This window comes from Pectinophora gossypiella, chromosome 1 (genome assembly GCF_024362695.1).
Source record: "Pectinophora gossypiella chromosome 1, ilPecGoss1.1, whole genome shotgun sequence".
Classification (NCBI taxonomy): domain Eukaryota; kingdom Metazoa; phylum Arthropoda; class Insecta; order Lepidoptera; family Gelechiidae; genus Pectinophora; species Pectinophora gossypiella.
Window position 1 is genome coordinate 3,800,256 of NC_065404.1, and position 26,855 is coordinate 3,827,110.

Below are 26,855 nucleotides of genomic sequence, written 5' to 3' on the forward strand. Positions count from 1 at the left end.
CGCGTACGAACTTTCTCGAATATCTCAAAGACAGGTCAAGGTCAGGGGTCAACGACCTTACATTTCGTATTCTTTTAGAGTGCCAATACCAGTACAAATGATAATTCCGTCATGGGCCATGGGGGCCATTTCGTCTTCCTTACCTCGCTATACCCTTTGGAAATGGAGTGGTAATCAGCTACCTGTAGCTGGCGGCATGTGCGACAGTCGCGCGCAGGCCTCCACGCTGCCCGGTTGCGCGTCGTGAGCTCGTGATGCCGCCGTGAACGCGGTAACCCGTCTCAAAAGCGCCCCACGCGATCCTTACTCGCCGAAAATAGTATTATTTTCTTTTAAAAAAAATAATAGGTATTTTTCTTTTAATTTTACAAGTTCGATATTTAAAAATGTGATATTTTAATTTATTTTATTTTAATGCATTAGGATTTAATGTGTTTAGGAAAGGAACAGTACCAAATTAGGGAAGAAGACCACCTGTTGGTCGCGATTTGGCAAAGTCCAGAGTGGTCAGCGTCACAATCTGTTTACAAATGGGGGTGCTACCCCCCTCTTCGGGGGGCACCGCTAGCCATGACGCAACGTTTTATGAGCTGAACGTTACTATGGCGGAAAAACAACACTTGTCGCGTGAAAATAGCTCTGTGTTCCCACCTGCGATGCTAAACATTGATTACACGCAGTATCGCCGCCGCATAGACTGCATAAAAGTTTGGTCCGAAATGTTCCAAGCGCCATAACGAACGTTGTTCCTAAACAACGCAAGGCAATTTGGAATCTCATAAATGCTAAATTTGCTAAAATTCACGGTAATTAAGCCGAACAAAGGTCCATTTGGTGTTCGTTAACATCCGCGTATCTCAGGGTATATAACAAAGAATTTGTTGTTCGCAAATCACTCGCTATTGGATCCTTAAATGGTTAAAATTGGTCTTAATATAAAACAAAAATATTAATAAAAATAAATATAATCTCTATTTATGCGGTACCAACTTCAAAATGCACATAAAATATTAAAACAAAATTACTTTATAACGACTTTGAGGAATGAAAATCTTTTCCAAATATTATTAATCTATCAATCATTATCAATAAAATAATTATGACGTCAAGCAATTAGAATTATCTGGTCAATTGTTTCCAATTATGTAGTTCAATTAGCGATTGATACATGTAGTAAAGCTCATAATTAATAACGGAGTCAGATAATTTCATATTTAGAACATTTCCATTAGCTAAGTATGACGTATAATCCAATTCCTCTTCTTGAAATTCAAATATTCTTGATCATTTAATCAAAAATATTAAACAGAGTTAGTGACGATACAAATATTACGATAATTAGCTTTCAAAACAAATGACAATAGGTATTTTCATTCGAAAGTCAGACTTATTTTGTATATCATGTTTAGAAAGTCATTTCAAATTTGAAATTAATGTCATTGTTCAGTATAATAAAGAAAGGTACATAAGTCTGACATAGATTTTTTTTTCTGGCAAGTATGTCAAATTCTAAAGGGCTTTTCGTTTAAAAGACGTTCTTGGAATGTTGAGTTTGTTCTCTGGCCAAACAGTTAATGCCATTTACAACAACATAACAACAAGTCCCGTCAAAAAAAAATATAACAGTTTGTAGCTAATAGATGTTCTCTCAGACAATACGCCAATTAATTTAGTTTACTATTGCTACTATTTGAGGTAAACAATTGATTTTAAAACGACTTATGTCATAAGATATAAAATTAAGTATAAGCCACATAAATCATAAGTTAATGTGGTTTGCAAGAAACATTGATGATTGAAATATCGACATTTGAATCATTCTTCAATAAAAATGATAGTGAATATTACGTAGTCCAAAGAATAAAATAGATAATAACTGTCTGGTTTATTTATTTCATTTTAGGAACATAAATTGACACAATGAACAATTACCTACAGTAAGTTTTAAAAAAAAATCTTTTTTATGACTGTAGTGTCCAATAAAATATCAAATATGAATTGCAACAGAATTAATAAGTGAGTTATCATGTGTATATTCCTTTCCTGAAATTTTTAGCCTTTTTATGTTCTTTTATGATTTTTTTTTACGTTATTTATATTCTTTTATTTATTTACCCATAGGTAATATATTCGTACCATACCAATTCTAAGAACTGTACCATATCAAAAAATGCAGTGTACCTACTTGTATACATATCTTGGATATATTTTTGATGATTAATACTTTGAGCTTATAGACGTGTCGTGGTTGTGATAAAAATATGTTTCAAAAAGTGCTTTGAATACCGTTCGAGTGAATTCAAAAGGGAACGCGACTTGACTGATTCCGAATTTGAATTGAAACAATTGAAAGCGCCGCGAGTGAATTTCAATTCGACAGACTGAAATTGATATCAACAAAGTGGATTTGTCATCTTCAAAGTGAATTTGGATTCGAATAAGTGAATTTGAAGCGGTTAGTGTTGTGACTGGAGATAGCGTGCCTATGATGTGATGATGCGTCGGGGGAAAGCGTTGTTGGAGGGGAGCCGGCAGGGTTCTGTGGATGGAAACAGCAATGTTGCTGATAAGGAACTGGTGCACAAGTGCCACAGTGACCCCGGCGGAGGAAGGGCGCTGGGGGCAGCACCCAGAACCCATAGACATCGATCCGCGTCGGGCGCGGCAAGGAAATGCGTACTCACACTAGATGGATACTCCTATGTTATTGGTAAGTGCATTGCTGGACACTTTTAACGTCCGTCAAATGTGTGAAATTTTTACTCAAATACAATTCTTGTAAGCAAATAGGTAGGTACTTATAAAATATTCGAGAATAAACTATTAATATGAAAAGTATACGAATTAAAAATAATTATAAGATTAGAATAAGTAGGTATGTTGTTTTCTATACTGTGATTAATGATTCAAGAACAAAAAAAAAATTTTTTTTTTATTGCGATATCATAATTTATTGATGAATAAAATATGAGATAAGCAGTGTAGGTAGGTATTCTATCAAAATATTCTCAAAAAGTTTGCTTTAGCATAATAAGTACGTAATACTTTAATCTGTTGAAGATTTTTTTTAACCGACTTAAAAAAAGAAGGAGTTTATAAAATTGCCGCGTATGTATGTGATATTATTGGAATCATTTTTTTGATACTTGACTTGTATGTTAAACCGGAAACGTGGCACTACAACATAATAACAATAAGTATTTAAAAGAAAAGAGGCAATATAAAAAAATAAAAACAAACCAAAATCATAAAATAATAATACAACACAATTCAAATACACTTTATTGCACCAAAATAAAAATAATTAATTACAAAAAAGACTCTTTACTATGTACCTACATGGCAAATGGCAGCCTTATCGTTTAAAGCGATTTCTTCCAGACAACCATAAGGTGAGCAAAAATGTAAAAAAATAAATAATAATAATAACAGTATTCAAAAATGCAACACACTGACGGCTCGCATCTCAATTAATTTAATTTCAATGTCCTTTAATCATCCTTATTAGACCTTGAAACAAAAAAATCATAGACAAACATTACTTTACTAATGCTACAACGAACAACAATATCCTATTGTCTCCTAAGTCCGTGACAGAAGAACTAAAATTAATAAAACCTAATTCTGAGAGTGATAAAGTTGTACATTTTACCGTTTAGAGCCGATTTGTTGCAATATTTACGACTCCTCAATGGCGGAAAATTATTCTATTACCTACCTACCTACTTATTTTACTTGTACTATACAATTACTGTTTTGTTTTATTTACAAGTAGACGAATATTACTGAATTCTATTTATTTGTTTATTTATACATAGGACGATACTTGTAAGTAGACAAACACAAATCAACAGATAAGAACGTGACATATTACAAAGAATTGGGGGTTAAAATGGCCACATCGAGGCAATTCATATAAGAAAGCAATATTGCTATTTGACATTTGTTTGCATTGCGCATATTAATTTTATATGCGCAAATGTCAAATTGCAATTTTGTTTCCTTTAGATGAATTGCTTCGATGTGGCCTTTTTAATCCTCATGGGTCATTTAATTAATTCATCTTAAAAAACAATATTTCTGTTCGATATTGCTTGACATTGCGCACTTATGAATATAGGGGTAGGAGACGACCCAAGAAAGTGTGGATGGATCGTGTAAAAAAGGATAATTATGTGTGTGAAAGGTGTGATTACCGAGATGACGACTGACGGAAATGATTGGAAGAAGAATACATGTTGTGCCAACAAGGGCAGGAGGATGATAATGCGCACTTACTTTTATATGCGCAAATGTCAGAATGAGATACTTTTTACTAAACGTCAAAACGAAAGTTTTCTTTACGGAAATACTGTTCTGTGACGTCATCAATAAAATCGGTCAAACGGGTGCTCTTTGTTACTTAATTCATAAATAATCATCTTAACTGGCTTCTATTTCTGTGTTCATCATCATCACTAACTTAGGAGCCACGCTCTTGTCTTGTTTTTAGGGGAAAATGGGGCAGTGGTTTACCTTTTACCTTCCACCTCCAAGTGTTTTTTTTTATTATTTATCTTTGACCCAGTCAAATACCCAATTAGTCATCGGCGGTGGTGGTGGCGTCCTTATAAAAGAGCCTTGCTCAGCTAAACCTGGGGCTCGAGGAATGGCCCTGATATTCTTTGAACCCTGCTGAGTGAGTTGTGTTAATCGGTCTTCATCACAGAGAGTATATGTTTCTCTGGAAGCAACTTCAACACTGCCCTCATCCTGGACTTGTTGATGTTGACTCTGCACGACATTTATAAACGTCAACAAGTCTACCAACGCCCTACAGTTCTGTACGAAAAGAAGGTTGATTTCATGGCAAAACAGCTCAGTTATTAGCGCCGGTCGCTGACGGTTATTAGCGTTTAGTTCTATTTTACACGTCATCATCATCAGCCCATTAACGTCCCCACTGCTGGGGCACGGGCCTTCCCTATGGATGGATAGGGAGATCGGGCCTTAAACCACCACGCGGGCCCAGTGCGGATTGGTGGTTATTAACGACTGCTAATGCAGCCGGGACCAACGGCTTAACGTGCCTTCCGAAGCACGGAGGAGCTCGAGATGAAAGCTTTTTTTTTGTGGTCACCCATCCTATGACCGGCCTTTGCGAAAGTTGCTTAACTTCAACAATCGAAGACCGGGCGCGTTTACCGCTGCGCCACCGAGCTCCTCTATTTTACACGTGGACAGCTATAACTCTGTAGCATGTGGATGGCTATAATGTAAATTATAGACAAAGGCTGTTGCTTTCACAAATAAAAAAATAGCCTTAGCAGAGGTCTCGATGAGCTCCTGTTGACAATATTTTGTCCGCGTTGACCGAAACGCTAATAACCGTCAGCGACCGGCGCTAATAACTGAGCTGTTTTGCCATGAAATCAACCTTCTTTTCGTCATGCTACAAAATGAAACAATCATATAATTGGGTGCCACATATTACCAATTCATAAGTGGAAAAAATCATTTGCAAAACAAATTGTATTGATATGCTAACGACGTAACGCTATTTAGACAATTTTTCACACTTAGAACTATGTTAGGATAGGTGGCGATTATGATACAATTTATGGTTTAATTTTTGACTTGTAAGTTGCGGTTTGGCTTTGAAATTGTTTTTGAGTATTTACGTGACGTTGAGAAAATGAAATGAAAAGTAACAATTCAATAAACAACATGCATATAAACATGCTATTGTAATGCTTACTAATATTACCAACGGTCTCCGTGGTCCAGTGGTTGCGCGTTGGACTCACGACCCGGAGGTCCCAGGTTTGAATCCCGGTGGGAACCTATCACAAAAATCACTTTGTGATCCCTAGTTTGGTTAGGACATTAAAGGCTGATCACCTGATTGTCCGAAAGTAAGATGATCCATGCTTCGGAAGGCACGTTAAGCCGTTGTTCCCGGTTACAACTTACTAATGTAAGTAAGTAGTCGTTACATGAGCCATGTCAGAGGCCTTTGGCGGCTCAATAATAACCCTGACACCAGGGTTGATGAGGTTGGCCATTCATCTCACAACTCATACGATAGAAGACGAACTGATATTACCTACTTATTCCACCCACACAAGTAGGTATTATCACGCCTGTATCCCCGAGGGAGTAGGCAGAGGTGAATAGTAGATATTATATAATTATAACCACACCTCGTAAGCTTTCTTTTTCGGTGGATAAGAAAATGGTAGGTATAACTTAAAATAAAATAAATAAAATGGTGTCTATATGTGCACTGCTAGGGAGTGGAATTCTTTGCCGTCTTCTGTATTTTCAAATGCATATAACCCGGGTGCTTTCAAAGTCAGAGTGAACAAGCACCTCCTGGGCGCGCTCCATCTTAGGCCTCGTGAATGCCTTCGGGCAAGTCTGGAGCCAAGAGCAAACCCATCAAAGGTTGGTCTTTTTTTTGCGTATGGTAAATAAATTTGCGTGAATCATATATCCTTCGTCACCATTATTAAGGCTACGCCATGTTTAACAACACTACAACAAGTGATATCATTGTAAGTTACTGACATGTGTGTATCGACGTGATGTCGAGTGACGTCATACTGATAACATCGCTCTTATCAGATACGGTGATGTAGCGTTAATCGAACGTGTTTTGTTTTGTCTCATTTGTTTTAGATATCGCCGATACGATCCGCTCTTTATGCGTACTGATCTGATATGATAGACAGATTCAGAATCTGTGTCTGGTATATATGTAAATAGGGCTCTAAATTCATGATCACCAGCCCATTAACATCCCCACTGCTGGGGCACGGGCCTTCCCTATGGATGGATAGGGAGATCGGCCCTTAAACCATCACGCGGGCCCAGTGCGGAGTGATGGTTATTAACGACTGCTAATGCAGCCGGGACCAACGGCTTAACGTGCCTTCCGAAGCACGGAGGAGCTCGAGATGAAAACATTTTTTTTGTGGTCACCCATCCTACGACCGGCCTTTGCGAAAGTTGCTCAACTTCCACAATTGCAGACCGAGCGCGTTTACCGCTGCGCCACCGAGCTCCTACAAATCTACGGCTCTAAATTATCAAACTTATACCGCCTACCGTCTACTGAAACGTCGACTGTGACGCAGAGAGACAGAGAGAGGTTGGAAGCGTTTGAGCAGTGGCGGACCCAGGGCGGTGCAATCGGTGCAACCGGTGCACCCTGGCTGGCAGCCCCGGATCTACAGGGGAGTAAATGGATTGGGCACACCTGCCCTGTAAATTAGACCTCTTAGCAGCCACATAAAACTCATAAATTTAAGCGCTTGCCGTAAACGACATTTTTAAATTTAATTAGGTACATTTCGGTGGCTTCTTGACTCCTATCTCTGCAGCATCATTCAAAAGTGGAACGGGTTGCCGGCTCAAGTGTTCCCTCCTTAAAATATGGGGTCATTTAAGCGAAGCGTGAAGAAGCACCTAGTAGGCCAGTAGTCGCAACTGATTCGAAACTGACTCTTTGCGTTGCTTTTCAGTTGCTAGTGCAATTAGGGCTTCTCTATGTTTACCATAAGGCATAGTTGAGCTAACATACTTAGCCAATATAAAAAAAGTCGTAAACTAATTAAAAAAACCTATGATTTGAGGGCCCCATTGTAAGGTCCCGCACCACCTAAATATTTGCCTTGGCCCACCACTGCGTTTGAGCTGTGGTGTTAGTGAAGAATACCTTCCATCCAGACTTTTCATAGTGAATGTATTTACAGCATTTACAAGACCAAAGTGTGGTCAAAGCTCGGTTTATATGTTTACAGTTTTGTGCCAGAATATAAAATTGGTATGTAGTTATTATTAGCAGAATAATACTGTAAGACTTGTACAAAACGTAGATATTTATGAGACGTAACTACGATTTATCTTCAGTTAACTTCTTATTTTAACCCCACGTTCTAGAATATTTGTATATTGGATAGGGATTACTACACTTAGTTTAATAAATATTCTAGGAATAATATATTATTATTATTATTTGGAACGGGAATCGCTGATGTGGGACGAAAAGCCGCCAAACTCAAATGGGATTGGGCCGGACATGTTTGTCGCATGCACCCTGAGCGGTGGGCACAGATCGTCACGCATTGGGTGCCTCTTGACGGGTACAGGCGTCGTGACAGACCTCTAAAGAGATGGCGTGACAACTTGGACGCTTGCAAGAGGGACTGGCCGGAATACGCACAGGACCGCGAAAAATGGAAAGAGGAAGGGGAGGCCTTTGCCCAGCAGTGGGATCTTGTAGGCTAGATTAGATTATTATTCGGAAGAATTTCAGCGAAAAATACCTATTTTCTTGTTTCATACCTTTAGTGCGTGATTTTTCCATGTACAAAAGACTATTAAAACAGTGTCTGCGAGGGACTTTCGGTCATAATGAATAATAATAATAATTAATATAATATATTAATATATACATTAGGATGGTATATAATATATTGGGATGTTATGCGATATCGAGGCAGAGCACCAGCCCGGCGGTCGGTCCGGAAGGGGATGACATTGTGAGGTATGCCGTAAAGCAGCAGATGCTACTTGCACAGGTCCGGAAAGGATAGCGTGAAAGAGAGGAGGTCTATACCCTGCAGTAAGTTGATACAGGCTGAGTAGATAGATAGATAGTAATTAATATAATAAAAGCAAAATTATATTGTTTTATTCCACTAGATCTTCTTCTATCAACCCTGGGGTCAGGGTTACTATTGAGCCGCCAAAGGCCCCTGACATGGCTCATGTAACCACTACTTACTTACATCAGTAAGTAGTATCCTTGTAACCTAGTCCCCACCGGGATTCGAACCCGAGACCTCCGGATCGTCAGCCCAACGCTCAACCACTGGACCACGGAGGCCATTATTCCGCTAGATATAACACTATCTTGAGACACAGAACAAGTAGTATTGTATGCAGCGTACTCGACCTGTAGCCTAATATGGAATGTTGGCTCTTGGCTCTATCTAATGCCTACGTGTGCACTTTCAATGCGCCTTGAAGCGATATTTCGCAAGATATTCGCTAAAGTATTTGGTTATTATACCTATTACTAGAGAGGTTACCACGTGCCTTCGAGGTTTTAATTTAAATAGCATTAATTTGATTTATAGCTCAAAGATTTTGATTTATTTTGTGTTTATTATGCCTAATGTTATACAAGAATAGCCCTGTTCTACTTTAAACCACTGAATTCGATTTTATGATTTAAAATTGATATTTGATTCTTCTTCTATCGTGTGGGTTGTGAGATGGATTACCAACCCCATCAACCCTGGTGTCCGCCAAAGGCCCCTGACATGGCTCTTGTAACGACTACTAACTTGCGTCAGTAAGTAGTAACCCGGACCAATGGACCACGTGGTCCAGTGGTTTGAGCGTTTCGTTCACGATCCGGATGTCTCAGGTTCAAATCCCGGTGGGGACATGTCACAAAAAATATTTTGTGGTTCTTAGTTTGGTTAGAACATTTCAGGCTGATCACCTGATCGTCCGAAAGTAAGATGATCTGTGCTTCGCACGTTGAGCCGTTGGTCCCAGTTACTACTTACTGATGTAAGTAAGTAATCGTTACAAAGTATCATTACCATGTCAGGGGCCTTTGGCGGCTCAATAGTAACCCTGACTAGTGTTAGGTTGTAGTGTGGGTTGATGAAGTTGGTACTCCACCTCACAACCCACACGATAGAAGATGTCAAGAATTTAAATATCTAACCATTGGTCGACAAAAATTATAAGAGTGTCATGTATCGCAACACTGTTGTGCCACCTAATTATGTCAAACCTGTACGACATCATATTGTATGCTAAATATGCATATTATTATATGCTAAACATGATCAATAATAGACCTTCTTAGCATTATATTGTACATGACAAATCTATTACGTTATTCTACGAATAGAACGGTTGCTCTCCGCCCAGCACCAATTCGTATTGCGCTCACCGCCTGTGAGCTTACTTTAGTCTTAATCCGTATCGTCATCGCGGTCGTGGTAAAAATTACTTTACAATGACACGTTACCAGCTTATCATCATCATCTCATCAGCATTATCCCGTTTTTCACAGGGTCCGCTTACTTAACCTGAAGGTTTGACAGGTCCGGTTTTTACATGTTACCAGCGGGCTTAGCACCGTAAGCGCGCGACTCTTTCTCGCCTTGACATACGTCACCCGTCACTCTCTCACAGTACAGCACAGAAAGAGACAGACGATCTCTGTCGCTGCGAGAAAGAGTCGCGTGCTTACGGTGCTAAGCCCGCAGCTCAACGTTTATATTACATTAGGCATAATAACGTGTTTCCTTCGTCGATTTCTACGATACAGCTTTTCGTAATTTCTTTGGATGTTCCACGTATCCAATTTGGCATCGACTCACATCAGTAACGAGGACGAAATTCTCAATATTTTGACATTTCAATGGAAAATAATAGCAATTTTGTGTCATTAACATTTTTAACAAGACAAATAACTTGTAACTCGGATAACAATGTCTTGAACGAATGACGATTTACGTCTGAGATGGTTACTGTAATTATGGTCACAAACAGTCATGTGCCGTCCATGGGAATGTTTCCACTTCCGGAATGTTCCCATGCAGTAAAAAGATGCAAAAGTTATTTAAAACCAGCATTATTAACTAACTTTTAAGTAAATAAGACTAAGTACCTACATACATAACATAACATAAACTGCCTATATACGTCCCACTGCTGGGCACAGGCCTCCCCTCAATCAACCGGAGGGGGTATGGAGCATACTCCACCACGCTGCTCCACTGCGGGTTGGTGGAGGTGTTTTTACGGCTAATAGCCGGGACCAACGGCTTAACGTGCCTTCCGAAGCACGGAATCATCTTACTTTTTCGGACAATCAGGTGATTCAAGCCTGAAAAGTCCTTACCAAACAAAGGACAGTCTCACAAAGTGATTTCGACAATGTCCCCATCGGGAATCGAACCCGGACCTCCAGATCTTGAGCCTAACGCTCTAACCACTAGACCACGGAGGCTGTTAGACCACGGAGGCTGGTGGAGTACCTACAAGAAAGACCAATTTCAAAAAGAGAAGCAACCAGTGTTTATTGAAGAGTTTTTCATTCCCACATTCCCACTTTGGGAACTTTGCCGGGAACAGCATGTCGTTGGCTCACAAATATCCAAGAACTTCTTACTTGTGGTTGAAATAATTTGCAAATTCGTACTGCCCCAAATACTACGCCCCAAGTTCTTGACCTGTAACGTATTATTTGCAAATTATTGTTATCATTCTTAAGGTTTGTCGCAGCAGGCCTTTGGTACGAATGCAACAAACAACATGCAACTCGTTTTCGACAAAAACAAAGTTCCTGAATAATATTTTAACAACTGCCTCTGTGGTCTAGTGATTGAGCATTGGGCTCACGATCCGAAGGCCCCGGATTCGAATCCCGGTGGGGACATATCACAAAAACCACTTTGCGATCCCTGCCTTGGTTAGGACATTACAGGCTGGTCACCTGATTGTCCGAAAGTAGGATGATCCGTGCTTTGGAAGGCTTGTTAAGCCGTTGGTCCTGGTTACTACTTACTGATGTAAGTATCTAGTCGTTACATGAACCATGTCAGGGGCCTTTCCTACTACCACGACTCTCCTTAGCAAAACCCTTTGATCAGATCATGCTATAATGAATATTTTCTCCTTCATTCGGACTGGAATCTCTAAATATAAAATTCAGTCACAAAAACTATTCGTACTCCTACCACAACAAAATAAAGCGCGCAATTCCCAACATACGTCACGAGTGCACCGACCCAAACCAACTTTATCGTGAACCTAATAGAAAATCTATTTGCCTAGCCACATCTAACGTCAAAGCCGATATACGTTAAGAACCTCGACGCTGACTGGCTGTCGGCCCCAGAGAAGACATAAAATTATAACGTCTTCAAGCGGTCTTACTTACGTCACTGCTGTGACGTGACGTAATAGAGTTCGCTCCTCGGCGTCGATTTATGCAGAAACGGCACACTTTTCCTTATAAATTCTTACGCGAAATTTACATCTCGCGGAGTTATTTATGCAGGGAAAGATGGACAAGGAAATTAAATTTACTGTAAGGGTAATTTACAGCTATTCTTGGTAGGTATTGGCGTCTTGAAATGTACCCTAACAAATGGAGCTATTGTTTATGTATGACAGAGATAAAGATAAATCCATGTCTTCATAATTGGTGGGAGGGACCTGCAAAAATCAGCACTAAAAACTGCTGCTTCAATATTATTATTCGGAAAATAATATGATAAGCGATATAATACATAAGCTGATGACTTTATACCAGGGTAGTCACAGGTATATCCAACAAAGCCTAGTCCGACCAACTGTACGAGTGTTAATTTTGATTAACCGTGGTCCGGTCAACTGTACTACCCGACTGTACCTAGGAAGAAAAGGGGATTTAAGTACTCACACATCACTGAGCTTTCAGTCTGAAATTATTTCAATTAAAAAAAAAAAATAGAATAAACTAAGAGAAGCGTGTCAGGAACGAAGCAAATGGAATTTCTTAGCCTCTGCTTAATCTGGTGGGAAAAAGGGGTGAGTTTATGTATGTATATATGTAAAACTTATTATTATTTTCATATCTCGGGACTAAAGAGTCTCAGACTTTTGCCCTGAGCCATCCAACATGAAAAGGCCCTTTAAAAATATGTTTTGAAATTATTTTTACCTTATTAATGCTGCATATGACATTGCGGGCAGCGCAGGACCGATCGTCGTGGAGATCCTTGGGGGAGGCCTATGCCCAGCAGTGGGCATCGTACAGCTGATGATGACATTAATTACTTCCCTAGAAATGCATTTTTTGAAGGCCAGACAGACATTCAGTTGCTTCTGTAAAAAACCGGACCTGTCAAATCGTCAGGTTTGGTAAGCGACCCTGTGAAAAACGGTATTATGTTAGGGAGATGATTTTAACATTAGTTACTTGGCCGGAGTGACCGGAACAATCGACAGTGACATTTTTGTTTTGGTTTTCCCCGAAGGGCAAGGCAAATGGAACTGTGCCCATACAGCCATTTTTTTCTTGATAATGATTAATGAAATGATTAAAGGTGATGACGATGAATGATGAAACCTAAGCGCCCACCCTCGGAGCAGACTTCTACTCCGAACCCCAAACGAATTAACTCAAAAGTCCGCATAAACTTTCGAGTTATGAAGCGGCTTGTTGGCACGAAGCGAAAATAGATACGTACACTTTGTTTATTGAATATTCCGATATAATAACACTATCGTAAATGTTTTCCGACTAATTTAATGCGTTCATTAACCACAAAACACGACTTCGTTTTAATTATTTAGATTATTCAATGAAGAAAGCAACCGTTCCGTTCCCGCCAAAATGTCCGAAATAGGCGTAAGTTTATGAATGTGTTGTGTCAAATTGCGTACTTACTGAATACAACGCCCATCTTTCGCCTTTTGACGTCACCACTTCGTAGTAATTATTTAGATTATTCAATGAAGAAAGCAACCGTCCCGTTCCCGCCAAAAAGCCTCGACAGTGACAATGATAAAAGTGTATGGGATTGACATGTCAATCTCATGTTTTTTTTTATCTGTACTGTCATTGTCATATTATGCAACTTAGCTAACCTCTCCGGTGGTTTACGCTGCTCTAGTTTGGTTAGGACATTGCAGTCTGATCACCTGATTGTCCAAAAGTAAGGCACTTTAAGCCGTTGGTCCCGGTCCCCGGTCACTACTTACTAATGGAAGTACGAAGCCATTACATGAGCCATGTCAGGGGTCTTTGGCGATTCATTAATAACACAGACACCAAGGTTGATGACGTTCGTCATCTCACAAACCACACGGTAGAAGAAGACTGGGGAGTGATGGAGAAGCTTTCATTAAAAGCGAAATAAAACATCCTTACTTACCTGTATATAAGTATCAACAATCTGTCATCAAAGAAACTAAAGACAAAAACAATGAAATCTCCAAAGAATTTTTAAGCAAAAAGCAACAATGCCGAACTTCACGACTCTTTCTGATAAGTAATAAGAGAAACTGGACTTTATGGAAGCGGTTACAAGAAACACTTTTGTTGAAATTTTAGTGTACCCTTTGGGTCTGTTAATAATGCCACAACCACGGTAAGTAGGCTTAATGAGACTCATTTTGTTAATTATCGCAATTAAAGAAGACTTTGTCAACAGGCGGACCTCCCACCCTTTGTTACGTTTCATTTAGTAAAATATTTTATATTCCTATGTAATAATATACACGTAGCATGGAACCCGTGATATATCTGTTCGGAGAACGAGTGACTTACATCGTAGTGTTCCTGGTTCCACTCCTGACTCGGGATCTAAAACCATTGAATTCGACTTCAAGACTGCTACGACTATAGTATTAGTTTTGAGGTGAATTACCATCCTCAGCAACCCTGGTATCAGGGTTATTATTGAGCCGCCAAAGGCCCCTGACATGGCTCATGTAACGACTACTAACTTACATCAGTAAGTAGTAACCGGGACCAACGGCTTAACGTGCGTTTTTCGGACAATCTGGTGATCGGCCTGTAATGTCTTAACCAAACTAGGGATCGCAAAGAGAATTTTGTGATATATCCCCACCGGGATTCGAACCCGGGACCTCCGGATCGTGAGCCCAATGCTCAACCACTGGACCACAGACGCCGTTTATGACTTTGAATTCATGTTTGGATCATCATAGGTTTCATACACGCACCCCAGTTCAGAGTAAATCGTAATAACCTTTTCTTATAATACTGTAGTTGTAAGAAGTTGCTAAAGCAAAGATATTTTATACCATGATTGAAATTATAAATGAGAAGATTACATCCTCATAATTACTGCTACTGAGTAAATATTTAGGTTCATTATTTCAGGTTGAGCCTAATGTGCTAACTTCAGACGTGTTGTCTATAATTTATTGACGAGTAAAGAACTATGTTTACATTTGTGCTGGCAAGTATGCACTGCGAGGCAAATCTACAACTTAAAAATAAACATAGAATATTCGTCCCACTGCTGGGCACAGGCCTATGCTCAATCAACCTGAGGGGGTATGGAGTATAGTCCACCACGCTGCTACTGCGGATTGGTTTAGGCATTTTTTCTCCAAAGCTCGGAATCATCCTACTTTTTCGGACAATCTGGGGAATCCTGCAATATCTTTAGGTATCAAACAGAGGACAGTCTCACAAAGTGATTTCTGAACCCGGACCTTCAGATTATGATGCATCATCCACTAGACCAAGAAGGCTGTTGTTAAGTGTATGTTGAAATCTACAACTAGTTCGTCAAAAATAATGGCTTATTTTTGTGCTCTACAAGGGAAATGAAATTAAATTATCGTTTCGCTGCTAAAAGGGTTCATGAAACTATTATTGATACGGGTCCCCTTCTGTTCAATTTTGTCTGTGGGGGGACCAGTATGCGGGCCTAAGCACTTAATACACCCAAATACATTTGGCGTGCGAATGATTTTTTGGGTTCATTACTACATAACACAAAGCTAAATTAAAAGATACCTTTCACACGATGCTTAATACAGAGTGTTAGTGACATCGTAACGGATACTGAGGGAGATGATCCAGACCATAATTCTGAGTTAATATCAAGTGGAATTTTCGTGGTTTTGCCTGTCATTTTCTTATCCGTCGAAAAGGAAAGGGACGGATGATTGACAACTGGTAATTTTGAAATGAATGATTAACCCGGGCGAATAAAATAGGCATCTCGCTCACATGCAATCCGTTTGACGCGTGCTATCGACTTAATTTTGTCGGGTTATTGGCCGTATATGGGCCAGATGATTGACAACTGGTAATTTTAAAATGAATGATTAACCCGGGCGAATAAAATAGGCATCTCGCTCACATGCAATCCGTTTGACGCGTGCTATCGACTTAATTTTGTCGGGTTATTGGCCGTATATGGGCCAGATGATTGACAACTGGTAATTTTAAAATGAATGATTAACCCGGGCGAATAAAATAGGCATCTCGCTCACATGCAATCCGTTTGACGCGTGCTATCGACTTAATTTTGTCGGGTTATTGGCCGATATAAAATTTTGGAATGGTTTTTTTAAGCTTCTGCTTAAAATTAACATGTGTGCCATAAGTTTTATGCCTGTCGATTACCCGTTCCTTTCCTTGGAATGATGTGCACTGGAGTCAGCAACAGTATTTCATCGTAGATTTTGTTTTTAAACCACAGAACACTAAGAAATTAGTAAAGCCAAGCCATTTAGCGTAGAAAACTGTTGCCAACCCATTTAAATAAATCAGCCAGAAAGAGCTCCACTTGCCTGCAAGGGCCAGTCGTAACAAACATACGTACCTCGTTTGTGTTTACGTAATTGCTAAACTTAAGTAGTTAAAACTAGATTGAAGTTCACGCTGCAAAGTATTACGATTTATTCCTCGTTCGTCATGAAGTTTTGTCCCACATTCCAAAAAAATCTTAATTTGTCCCATATCACTAATGAAGTCTTGCTTCGTCCCAAATTATAAGTAGGTACTTCAAAGGTATAGTCAACAAAAAATAATACATACTTATTTTTTAAAGTTAAATACTAATAAAACAAGTGTAATCATTAAAATATAAATCACTTTTATTATTCAGTATCACAATTAATATCACAGCAATGGTATATGTAATAATAATTTTAAATATATATAGAACAATATTTAAAATTATATTTTGGGACGCATATTGTTTGGGATGACTTAGGATTTTTTTTATGTGGGACAAAACTCAGTGCGTATGTTTTTTCTTGGTGCTTCTCCAGCAATCTGCTGAGAATCAGTATGATGGCCTGAGAGACCTGAGGCCCCAAAAATGTATGGAATTGACATATAATTATACACACTTACTTACATTAAAATTTGTTTCGATTATCTACCAATTACCAGTATTTTTAAGACGACTAAAATATTTAAATATCTGTAGTTCAACCATGACCAATCTCTTTCGCTCCCGATCGTCAAAAATGTGTTCTTTTCTTCTTAAAAATGTCCGCCATTATGTTTCTTTTTAAAGGATTGGACCATAGAGTTTTAGCCAAAGGAGTGTTTACTTCGTTTGGCGACAACATGCTGTCGTTATAGTATCGTTTTTAGCCAATTCATCTGTACATTTATCAGATGACGTTTTAAATCTTTTTCTTCTAAAAAATGCGATATTCGTCTCGAAAATCTAAAGAATCTCGAGAAACGTCCAGCTCCATAATTGCAACCAAGAAGTGCTCAACAGAGCTCCAACTCAAGTAGTTTCATCAAACCGGCTTAAAGTTTAGCTGTAAAATATTATTCAATTAAAGCTAGAGCGCTGCGACCTTTTGCTGACATTTTCCAGTTCGTTTTAGGTCACAACTTACCGCACTAGATTGACAATACCTACTTTTGTCTGTAGATGTATACAAGAAAACCTTATAGTAAGTCTTTCTCGAGTTTTGATTGACATACATTAACGTCCTAATTACATCCCAATGCTAGGCACAAGCCTCTCCTCAATCAACCGGAGTTTTTCTATCGTATGGGTTCTAAGGTGGAGTACCAAACTCATCAACCCTGGTGTCAGGGCTACTATTGAACCGCCAAAGGCCTGACATGGCTCATGCAACGACTACTTACTTACATCAGTAAGTAGTAACCTGGACCAACGGCCTAACGTGCCTTCCAAAGCATGGATCATCTTACTTTCGGACAAATGTCCCCACCGGGAATTGATCCCGGGACCTCCGGATCGTGGGTCCAACGCTCAACCACTGAACCACGGAGGTCGTTGTTCACAGTCACAGTCACGAATATTGTCTTAAATTTTGTACCGGTTGAGGGCCCTCAGCGCTGCCTATTTGTCCGGCCAAGTAGTAAAAGCCATCTGCGGCAAATCTCACGTCAAATAAACTACTTTGTAGGTATCTGTGATATTTAAAGATCCCAAAAATGCAATGTTAGCAGTTACTAAAATTAGCAGCAGTTATCATTATAATTTTCGGCTTAAGTAATAAAATTATAACGAAACACCCTCTCATAACAATCAACCTACACCACTTAAAATATAAACCAGACAAATTATATCTCGACCGAAACTTTTAATCGCTTTATTATCCCATATATCTTTAATTTGAACTTATCTTAAGAAATCAACCTTAAGTGCTTGACATTATCCGGTTACTCATTACAACCGCAATAAAACGAAGTAGTTATGTAAATATTTACTCACGTTATATGCCATCAGATATGTAGAGAAATGTCAGAGCTCAAAATCAAATAAAAATCAGAGAAATCACATCGAAAGTGTTTAATAAAGAATAATAAATACTACGTATAGAACGGTATATGTCCGCGCCGCACCGAATCATACCTGGCGCCCTTCTGGGTCTTACTTTGGTTTTAAATAGCCGCAAAGCTCTAAAGAGTAAGGGAGACCGCAGGAACTGTCTGTCTTGCTTGCACTTACGGGTTACGCAGCACACGGTAACGATTTTTATATAGGTGTGTTCAGAGTCCAAATTCAGATGTAGTTCTTTATCCTACAATCCTATTACTCACTACCGCTCGCTTCGGTACTTCAGTGCCTATCTAATTTGGACTCAATGCTAATTTGTCTATTTGGTTTGTTTCAGGTAAACATCAATATTTAAATGCTGTTATAATTTTGTAAGTAATTAATAAAAGACGACAGACGACATAGTGACTAAGATTGAGAAGGGAATGTTGAGTTGGTTTGGACACGTAGAGCGGATGAAAGATAATAAATAGGATTACAAAAGCGGCATATAAAGCAAAGGTTGGTGGTAGAGCTGGCAGAGGACGATCTAGAAGGACGTACATTGACCAAATTGGAGATGTCTTTAGAAATGTTTTAGTACGATCTACTCTGAACCGCGTGGGTTTATGAAACGATTGATGAATTTGGAGGAAACAAGAGAAGTGTGTGAGGATCGAAGCAAATGGAATTCCATAGTCTCTTCTCCGGTGGGAAATAGGCGTGGGTTTATGTATGTATGTGAAATAAACGACTAAGAAAGAGATAGCTACATATTCACCTTAGGACAGTATTCTATTCTGAACATCTTCGGCTCTTTTCATCCCTAAACCAATGCCCGGATATATACATGAGATTTCGCCTATTTCCCTGTGGGGTAGGGAGAGATCACGGAATTCTATTTACTACGATCCTGACACAGTTTCGCTTCTTCCTTTCTCATCAAAGTTTACACATTAAATTTCTTTTGGCATATGATCGCGATTGCAATGCCACTCATGATTGAATATATTTATGAATGTCATTCACTGAATATATTTATTTATAAAAGGTATCCAACTGCTTAGTGGTGTAGCAAGTTCCATGCTACTTTTTTAGGGAAAAATAGGGCAGTGGTTTCCCTCTTGCCTTCCGCCCCGCAGTACTCTGTCTGACGTAAGTGGGATGGTGCCCAGAGTAGTCTATTACAAAGCCATACTAGGACTCCTGTCCTCCGCCTCTGAATAGTACTGACAGTTACTGCTGCCCTCTGTGAGGTCCCAGGTTACAGTCCCTGTGACTTGCCCCTTCTGTCCTGCATTGCCGTACCGATGGCTCCCATCTTCGCCTCTGCAACCGTTGAGGTCTTCACCCGTATCCCTGGGCAAGGATAAAACATTAAATAAAATAAAATTTAAGTACATCAGGAATTAGACTGTTACATAGGCCAATTATAGGTGCACACAACATTTTTGGTGTGTGTCAAATACACTAAATACTTTACATTGAATTCGTCTTGGCCACTGGAACTCTAATTTCACGGTGGTCACTCTCCAAAATTAATCCTGTTTGAATTTCGACCTCGCGTTACAAAGTGGTCGGATTACACGAGCCGAAACGATCGATTACCGCTTACTATGAGGGCACAGTAATTGGTAAGCAAACACTTTCACTTAAATAGGTGTTGGTGACGTGAACGGACGTTAGTGACGTCACTTGGTGTAAGACGTATTTACGTATTTTTGCGTTTCTCGATGTCATTGGGCGGTCATTATTCTTTGTTACATTACAACGATTAATGTAGCTAGAGTTGTTCTATTTTGGTACAAAGTACGCCCAAAAATAAGACCAACTTTTATTTATTATGCTTTCGTAAGTAAACCTACTTACAAATTATCTATTTAGTGCACGAGTACTAAATAGAAAATTTATAGGTTGGTAAATCAATTTACGTGTATTATGTTAACAGTATTCATAGTTATGTAGAACCTCTTATGGAAAATAATAGAAGCACATTTTAAGTACTTATTTAGAGAATTGCAATTATAAGATAAAACAAATGAATAACTCATTGGTGCAAGTCCGGTACCGGAGTTCTACTGAATTCGAAAAAGGAATTTACGTTACTAATGTTAGGAATAAATATATTTAACATTTCAGAACTTGTAAGTATACAAGTTGTTAGTGACATCGTAACGAAAACCTTGAGGGACGATTTTGGCCATGATTCTGAGTTGATATCAAGTGAAAGTTTCCATCGCAAAAGTATAGAATAAAAAATAATTTCAAAATACAAAAAAAAAACAACATGAATTTGCGACGGAAAATTCCACTTGATATTAACTGAGAATCAAATAAAATAAGAAGAATTTTTATTTTTTGTCTTTTTCTTTTTCTATCACAGTTGTTAAGGTCGATCATGCTGTACGACACTTTACTGGTTTCACGATCTGGTATAATACTTTATATGCTATTAGATGTTATCCTCTATTATGATTGTTAACTGTTGTGCTCGTCTTTTAAATAAATAAATAAATAGAATCATGGTCTGAATCATCCCCCTCAGTATTCGTTACGATGTCACTAACACATATAAGAAAACTAATGATTTTAATCCAAAACAATGATTAATAGATACAAAATTATACAAATCGCTTCATCGATTTCGATAGACATACATCCTCATGAAATATACATTCTTTGAAATTTCGCTTTCATTGTCCTACCCTATTCATTACCTAAGTGAACAGTCAAGATAAACAAATAGATTGTTTACGTATTGTGTAAGGTCACATACTAATTAGTGGGCAATCGCTTTCCCTATACTATACACACTATGTATACTATATAGAGAAGTATAATAGTTGTTGATGACGTCAAAAGGCGAAAGATGGGCGTTGTATTCAGTAAGAACGCAATTTGACACAACACATTCATAAACTTACGCATATTTTGGACATTTTGGCGGGAACGGGACAGTTGCTTTCTTCATTGAATAATCTAAATAATCAATACGAAGTGGTGTTTTGTGGTTAATGATCGCATTAAGTTTTCGGAAAATATTCGCGATAGTGTTATTATATCTATTTTCGCGTCGTGCCAACAAGCCGCTTCATAACTCGAAAGTTTATGCGGACTTTTGAATTAATTCGTTTGGGGTTCGGCTTAGCTTTCATCATTTTATCGTCATCGCCTTTCATGAATTCATTAATCATCAAGAAATAAATACATAAGAGTTGGCTGTATGGCCATAGTTCCATTTACCTTGCCCTTCTTGGAAAACCAAAACAAAAAATCAACTATGGAGTGCTATTTGCTTTGATCCTGACACACTTCACTGCGCAATACAATATGCAATAAACAAAAATAATAATTGTGTAGTAAGCAATTTGAAATCTAAAATATTTCAACAATTGTCCTTGCCAAATTAACCCTGAGAATCGAACGAAATATTTTGCATAGCAGTAAGGAACTAACCCAAAAATAAATTATAACAAACGTTTGCTAATAAAAACTAAACATCACATTTAACACCGCGTCAGCAAATACCGAAACCTTACACCATCTAAACGCGATCATCGAACAGCTTAGCATTGAATGAATCTAAACGAGTCTTACTCATAATAATCGCTAGTCAAGCAGTGGCTGGTGCGACTGTCAGCGAGCAGCGACTAAGCGACCATTTATATCCTCAAAAAAGTCTAGTTATTCTATGAATAAAATAGTTCATCTCTTTCCTTTGACGAGTGATTCCAGTGATAGAATTTAATGTATTACGCATGTCTGTCCTGGTGTCTGGTTGTACTGTATCTGCAGAGATGGCAAGAATGTGTGGATAGGTTTATGTGCAGAAGGATATTATTATGTGTGTTAAAGAGGTGAGTAACATGACGACTGACAGAGATTAAAATGGAAGAGTAATGACACTACTTAGAGTGGAATACCAAAATTATTATTTATTAAGCGTTTAGGAATAAAAAAGCAAGTAATTGTGAATTGATTGAGTGACTGAGCAATTTTCCGGAGTAAGTTACATAAAATTAACATATTCTTCTAGGAACATTTCTTGGATATTTCGCATATTATTTTCATGTTTATATACTCCTGGCGAAGAACATTTCATCCAAAGAAAAATATAAACTATTTATGAATTTAGGTAAAACACCTGACTTCCGGTATTTTATTTTTCTGATATTTATAAAGTATCATACTGCAAATTTTCTTCCCCTGGGGAGTTAATGTCGGAGTCCACACGCTTCCTTTCCCGCCAATAATAATATGTGTGTTAAAGGTGTGAGTATTGATATGACGACTGACAGAAATAAATAGAAGAATACATGTTTTCCCATACCACTTAGAGTGGGATAAGAACAGGATAATGATATGGGACTAAACAGACAGGGAACAGCGAGGTTACTTTTTGCACCATTTCTAACTAATCGCCAAATCGCTTCTCGTTCGCACTGGGGCCGCTGGCTCAAACCGGTCACATGCAATAGCCGTTCGTGTCAAACTTACTCGTAAATCAGCTGGTATCGGTTACAAAAATAGAACATCATTACCGTTACGTCATTACAAGCCAATCGTACTCGCTCGTGAGCTTTATGAATGGTCTGGCCTAGTTTTGAAAGTTTGCTGATAGTCGTTATGTTGGCATTACGATTTTCTCTTTCTTTTCTTAAGGGGAGGACGAGGGGGGTGGGGGTTAGGAAATTGTTGGTATAGACTAGTTTCTGACAAGTCGATTCAGTTTCTCTGTACAAAACTAAATTACTATGGCATTTGTATGAAAAAGCACACTGTGACGTCATGGAAAAATATGTAAAATATCGGACTTATTATTACGTTTTTCTTGATTAAAATTCATAAATCAGTTAAAAAGAAAATGGTTTTCGTTAGTTTTAGATTTATCTTTATTTAGTAATCAGAATTTCATAATTTATCTTGAACCTTGTACGCGACCCAAAAAAAAGCATGCAACAGAAGTGTTAGGAATCGAAACAAATAATATTCCACAGTCTCTGCTTATCCCGGTGGGAAATAGGCATGAATTTGTGACATGTATGTATCTTACATACATACATACATAAACTCACGCCTATTTCCCATCGGGGTAAGCAGAGACTATAGAATTCCATTTGTTTCGATTCCTAACACTTCTGTTGCATGCTTTTTTTTGGGTCGCGTACAAGGTTCAAGATAAATTATGAAATTCTGATTAATGATGAATGATGATGATTGATTGATGATTAATGTTGATGATTTTCCGATTGATGTATGTATCTTAAAAAGAAATATTGCTATTTGGCATTTACACACACGAGAGTGTTAAATAGAAATATTGCTTTTGAGACGTAAGAATACAATGTTATTTTATTTATAGGTACTTAAGTATTTGAAAGAAAGAAAGAAACATTTATTACTTCCGGACACCACAGACACAGACAGACAGGTACATTACATTTAACACAGGACAGAAACCACACGGAAATCAATAAGTACACAGACAAAAAAAAAATATCCAAAACAAAAAGAAAAACAAACCAAAATCATAAAAACAACATAACATACATAATTTACTCTCTCAGGAATCGATTTATTGATCGGTTTGTATTATGTTATATGGACTTAAGGTCTAAAGTCCTTTTAATATCAAATCCCCATTGTTTAACTATTGTTTCTAGAAATTTCGACTGTAAAAGAAAATTATGGCATGTTTCGTAAAACTAAAAGAGTTTTGAGGTTAAAAGTAAATAATGAGTCATCATATTTACAGAAAGCAACTATTTTAGTGTCGAATTTGGTCACGTATGCTCACTCCTACTCAGCTAAAAACAATATATACTGACCATTCAACATTTTCATGGAACTTTTAATTCCTCTAATTTTAGCACGTTTAGCCAATACAATAACGTTTATGAAAGCTCGCGATACGAGAAATGTATGACGCCATTCCAAGTCTTAATCAAATTGCTTCGGACGAATCGTTTCACAACCAGTGATGTGACGTTCCCCGGATGTTCCCGTTTTAAAAACTTTTTACTGTAAGGATCCCTGACTGCTTTTCTTTTTCAAATCGTTCTTTCTTGTACTCTGGTCTTATAAAAGTTAGGTAATAAAGTTCTTTTTACATACGTTTTGCGCCTTTTTTCTGCCGGGACCGTTCTCAAAGTGGGAAAATTCCGGGACGGTACGTCACTGTTCACAACGTTTCCTGTCTGGGTGCGGCTGAGTAATTGACTAGTTTTATTGTTTCAATAGTCTTTTCCTTTATTGTACCTATTATAATTATAAATTGGTACAATAAAGCTCAGAATTCCAGACACAATGAGATTTCAATTTTGTAAGGACTGGGCTTTCAGTGTTTGACAAGTTTGTCTAAAAAGTTATTTTGACATGGTCCTATAAAGTGTAATATATACATTTAGAGGAATGTTGGTAGTCTAACAACCTCCGTGGGCTTATGATCCTGAAGGTACGATTGATTCCTGCGGGCCGTAAGCACGAGACTCTTTCTCGCCGCGACAGAGATCGTCTGTCTCTTTCTGTACAGTACTGTGAGAGAGTGACGTATGTCAAGGCGAGAAAGAGTCGCGAGCTTACGGTGCTAAGCCCGCTGATGGGGACACTGTCGAAATCCTTCCAAACAAAATCTCTATTTCTTTCAATTATCAAATTTTAATCTTGTCTATTGCGAGATTTTGTTTACAAAAATGACATCCGAATGTGATCTTTTGACGTTTGACGATATTTGAATTATATCTATCTACTCAGCCTGTATCCATCCACTGCTGGGTATACGCCTCCTCTATTTCACGCCATCTTTTCCGGTTCTGTGCAAGTCTCATCCATTGCTTTCCGACGTACCTCACAATATCATCCGACCACCGGGCTGGTGGTCTGCCTCGATATCGCATACCATCCCTTGGCCATCATTCAGTCTTCTTCTGTCGTGTGGGTTGTGATCCTCATCGACCCTGGTGTCAGAGTTATTATTGAGCCGCCATAGGCCCCTGACATGACTCATGTAACGACTACGTACTTACATCAGTAAATAGTAACCGGACCAACGACTTAACGTGCCTTCCGAAGCACGGATCTTCTTACTTTTGGACAATCAGGTGATCTGCCTGTAATGTTCTAAGCAAACTAGGGATCACAAAGTGATTTATTTGGTTTGTCCCCACCGGGATTCGAACCCGGGACCTCCAGATCGTGAGCACCATGCTCAACCACTGGGCCACGGAGGCCGTTACCATTCAGTTACAGCCTTAGTCCATCTGTTGTCTTCCCTTCTTGCCAAGCGTCCTGCCCATCTCCACTTAAGCCTAGCGATATTTGAATTAAATGAATATAATCAATTCCCCTTCTGTTTCCAGTCACCACGTTTCCTAGACTAGGTGTGGCCCAAGTGGACTGATAAAGTCCATGTTTCACTACACTTGCTGCTATAAAAGCTAGCTTAATTGGCCCGTCCGATTAAATTGTCTCTGATGAAATTAATGACCTGAGTAAGGTAAAACAAGGCTGAATGGAGTCGATAGACGCAGATTGTGTCTTAGATGTTGAACACAATAAGAATAGGGATGAAAATAACGAAAGTATTCGTTGAAGACTCCGTTTAAAATTCAATCATCTAGCTAGCATTATCCGGTTTTTCACAGGGTCCGCTTACCTAACCTGAAGATTTGACAGGTCCGGTTTTTTACAGAAGCGACTGCCTGTCTGACTTTCCAACCCGCAAAGGGAAATCCAGTCCAATACAGGTTATGTCACATACCTCCGAAAATGCATTTCTCGGGAATGTGTCCGTTTAATATTCAATACTTACCGTAATCGAACAAATTAATACATTTACTTACATTGAAACTAAATATCTACTTATAAGAATATAAACACTTCACGTCATTTGCAAGAATCAGGTATACATATATTTTCGCACGCTAGTTGAAAGCGAGCGATTTAAAAATATGACCCCAAATAGTTTGTTCCTTTGATATCTTCAAGCAGTGTTGGAGTAGGTACCAAGAATTATGAAAATACAATACTAGTCTTATTTTACCCAATTCCTTCACCACAAAATCACGTTTGGTAATATGAGAACTGCGCTTACTTCGATAATAATAATATTGATATGTTTATGTTTCAATAATTCCAGCATTAAATACAGTTTCGCCGCGAAACGTCCAGCTAATTAATACAAAATGAATAAATTACACTATCCATTACTCTGTTCGTTCACACAAACATTAACATTGCATTTTACTCCGTTCCATTTTAACTTAATTGGCCAAATATCAATTGCATGTAATTTACATTCATCATATATCTGTTAGTGTAACACTTTATTACTTAAACCAATTACGACAATCTAAAATCTATGTCCTTTTTCACCCGTCTTTGAAGACTTGGGGGCAGATTTCCACAAAAAAATGATGCGCGATTTTTTGTTAGTCACAAATAGTCCGCGTGTCAATTTTTAGCTTTCTACTTTGAAAATTGCGGGATGTCCTAAACAAACTTCCACCCCCCCATTTTAAGGAAGTGGGGCGGGTTAGAAAGAGATAAAAAATA

At 38.4% G+C, this 26,855-nt stretch overlaps 1 protein-coding gene across 4 annotated transcripts in view; it reads left to right on the forward strand.

The window, feature by feature from the left end:
* Positions 1-222: 222 nt before the first annotated feature.
* Positions 223-26,855, forward strand: part of LOC126380382 (dual specificity calcium/calmodulin-dependent 3',5'-cyclic nucleotide phosphodiesterase 1) — a 281,501-nt gene continuing 254,868 nt past the window's right edge. For 3 of the 4 annotated variants that reach the window (XM_050029798.1, XM_050029954.1, XM_050030030.1), the window contains exons 1-2: positions 223-348; positions 2,122-2,710. In XM_050029798.1, the coding sequence (XP_049885755.1) occupies positions 2,494-2,710 (217 nt within the window). In that variant the 5' untranslated portion in view covers positions 223-348; positions 2,122-2,493. The remainder of the gene's footprint in view (positions 349-2,121; positions 2,711-26,855) is intronic. The other variant, XM_050029877.1, reaches the window with a different exon arrangement.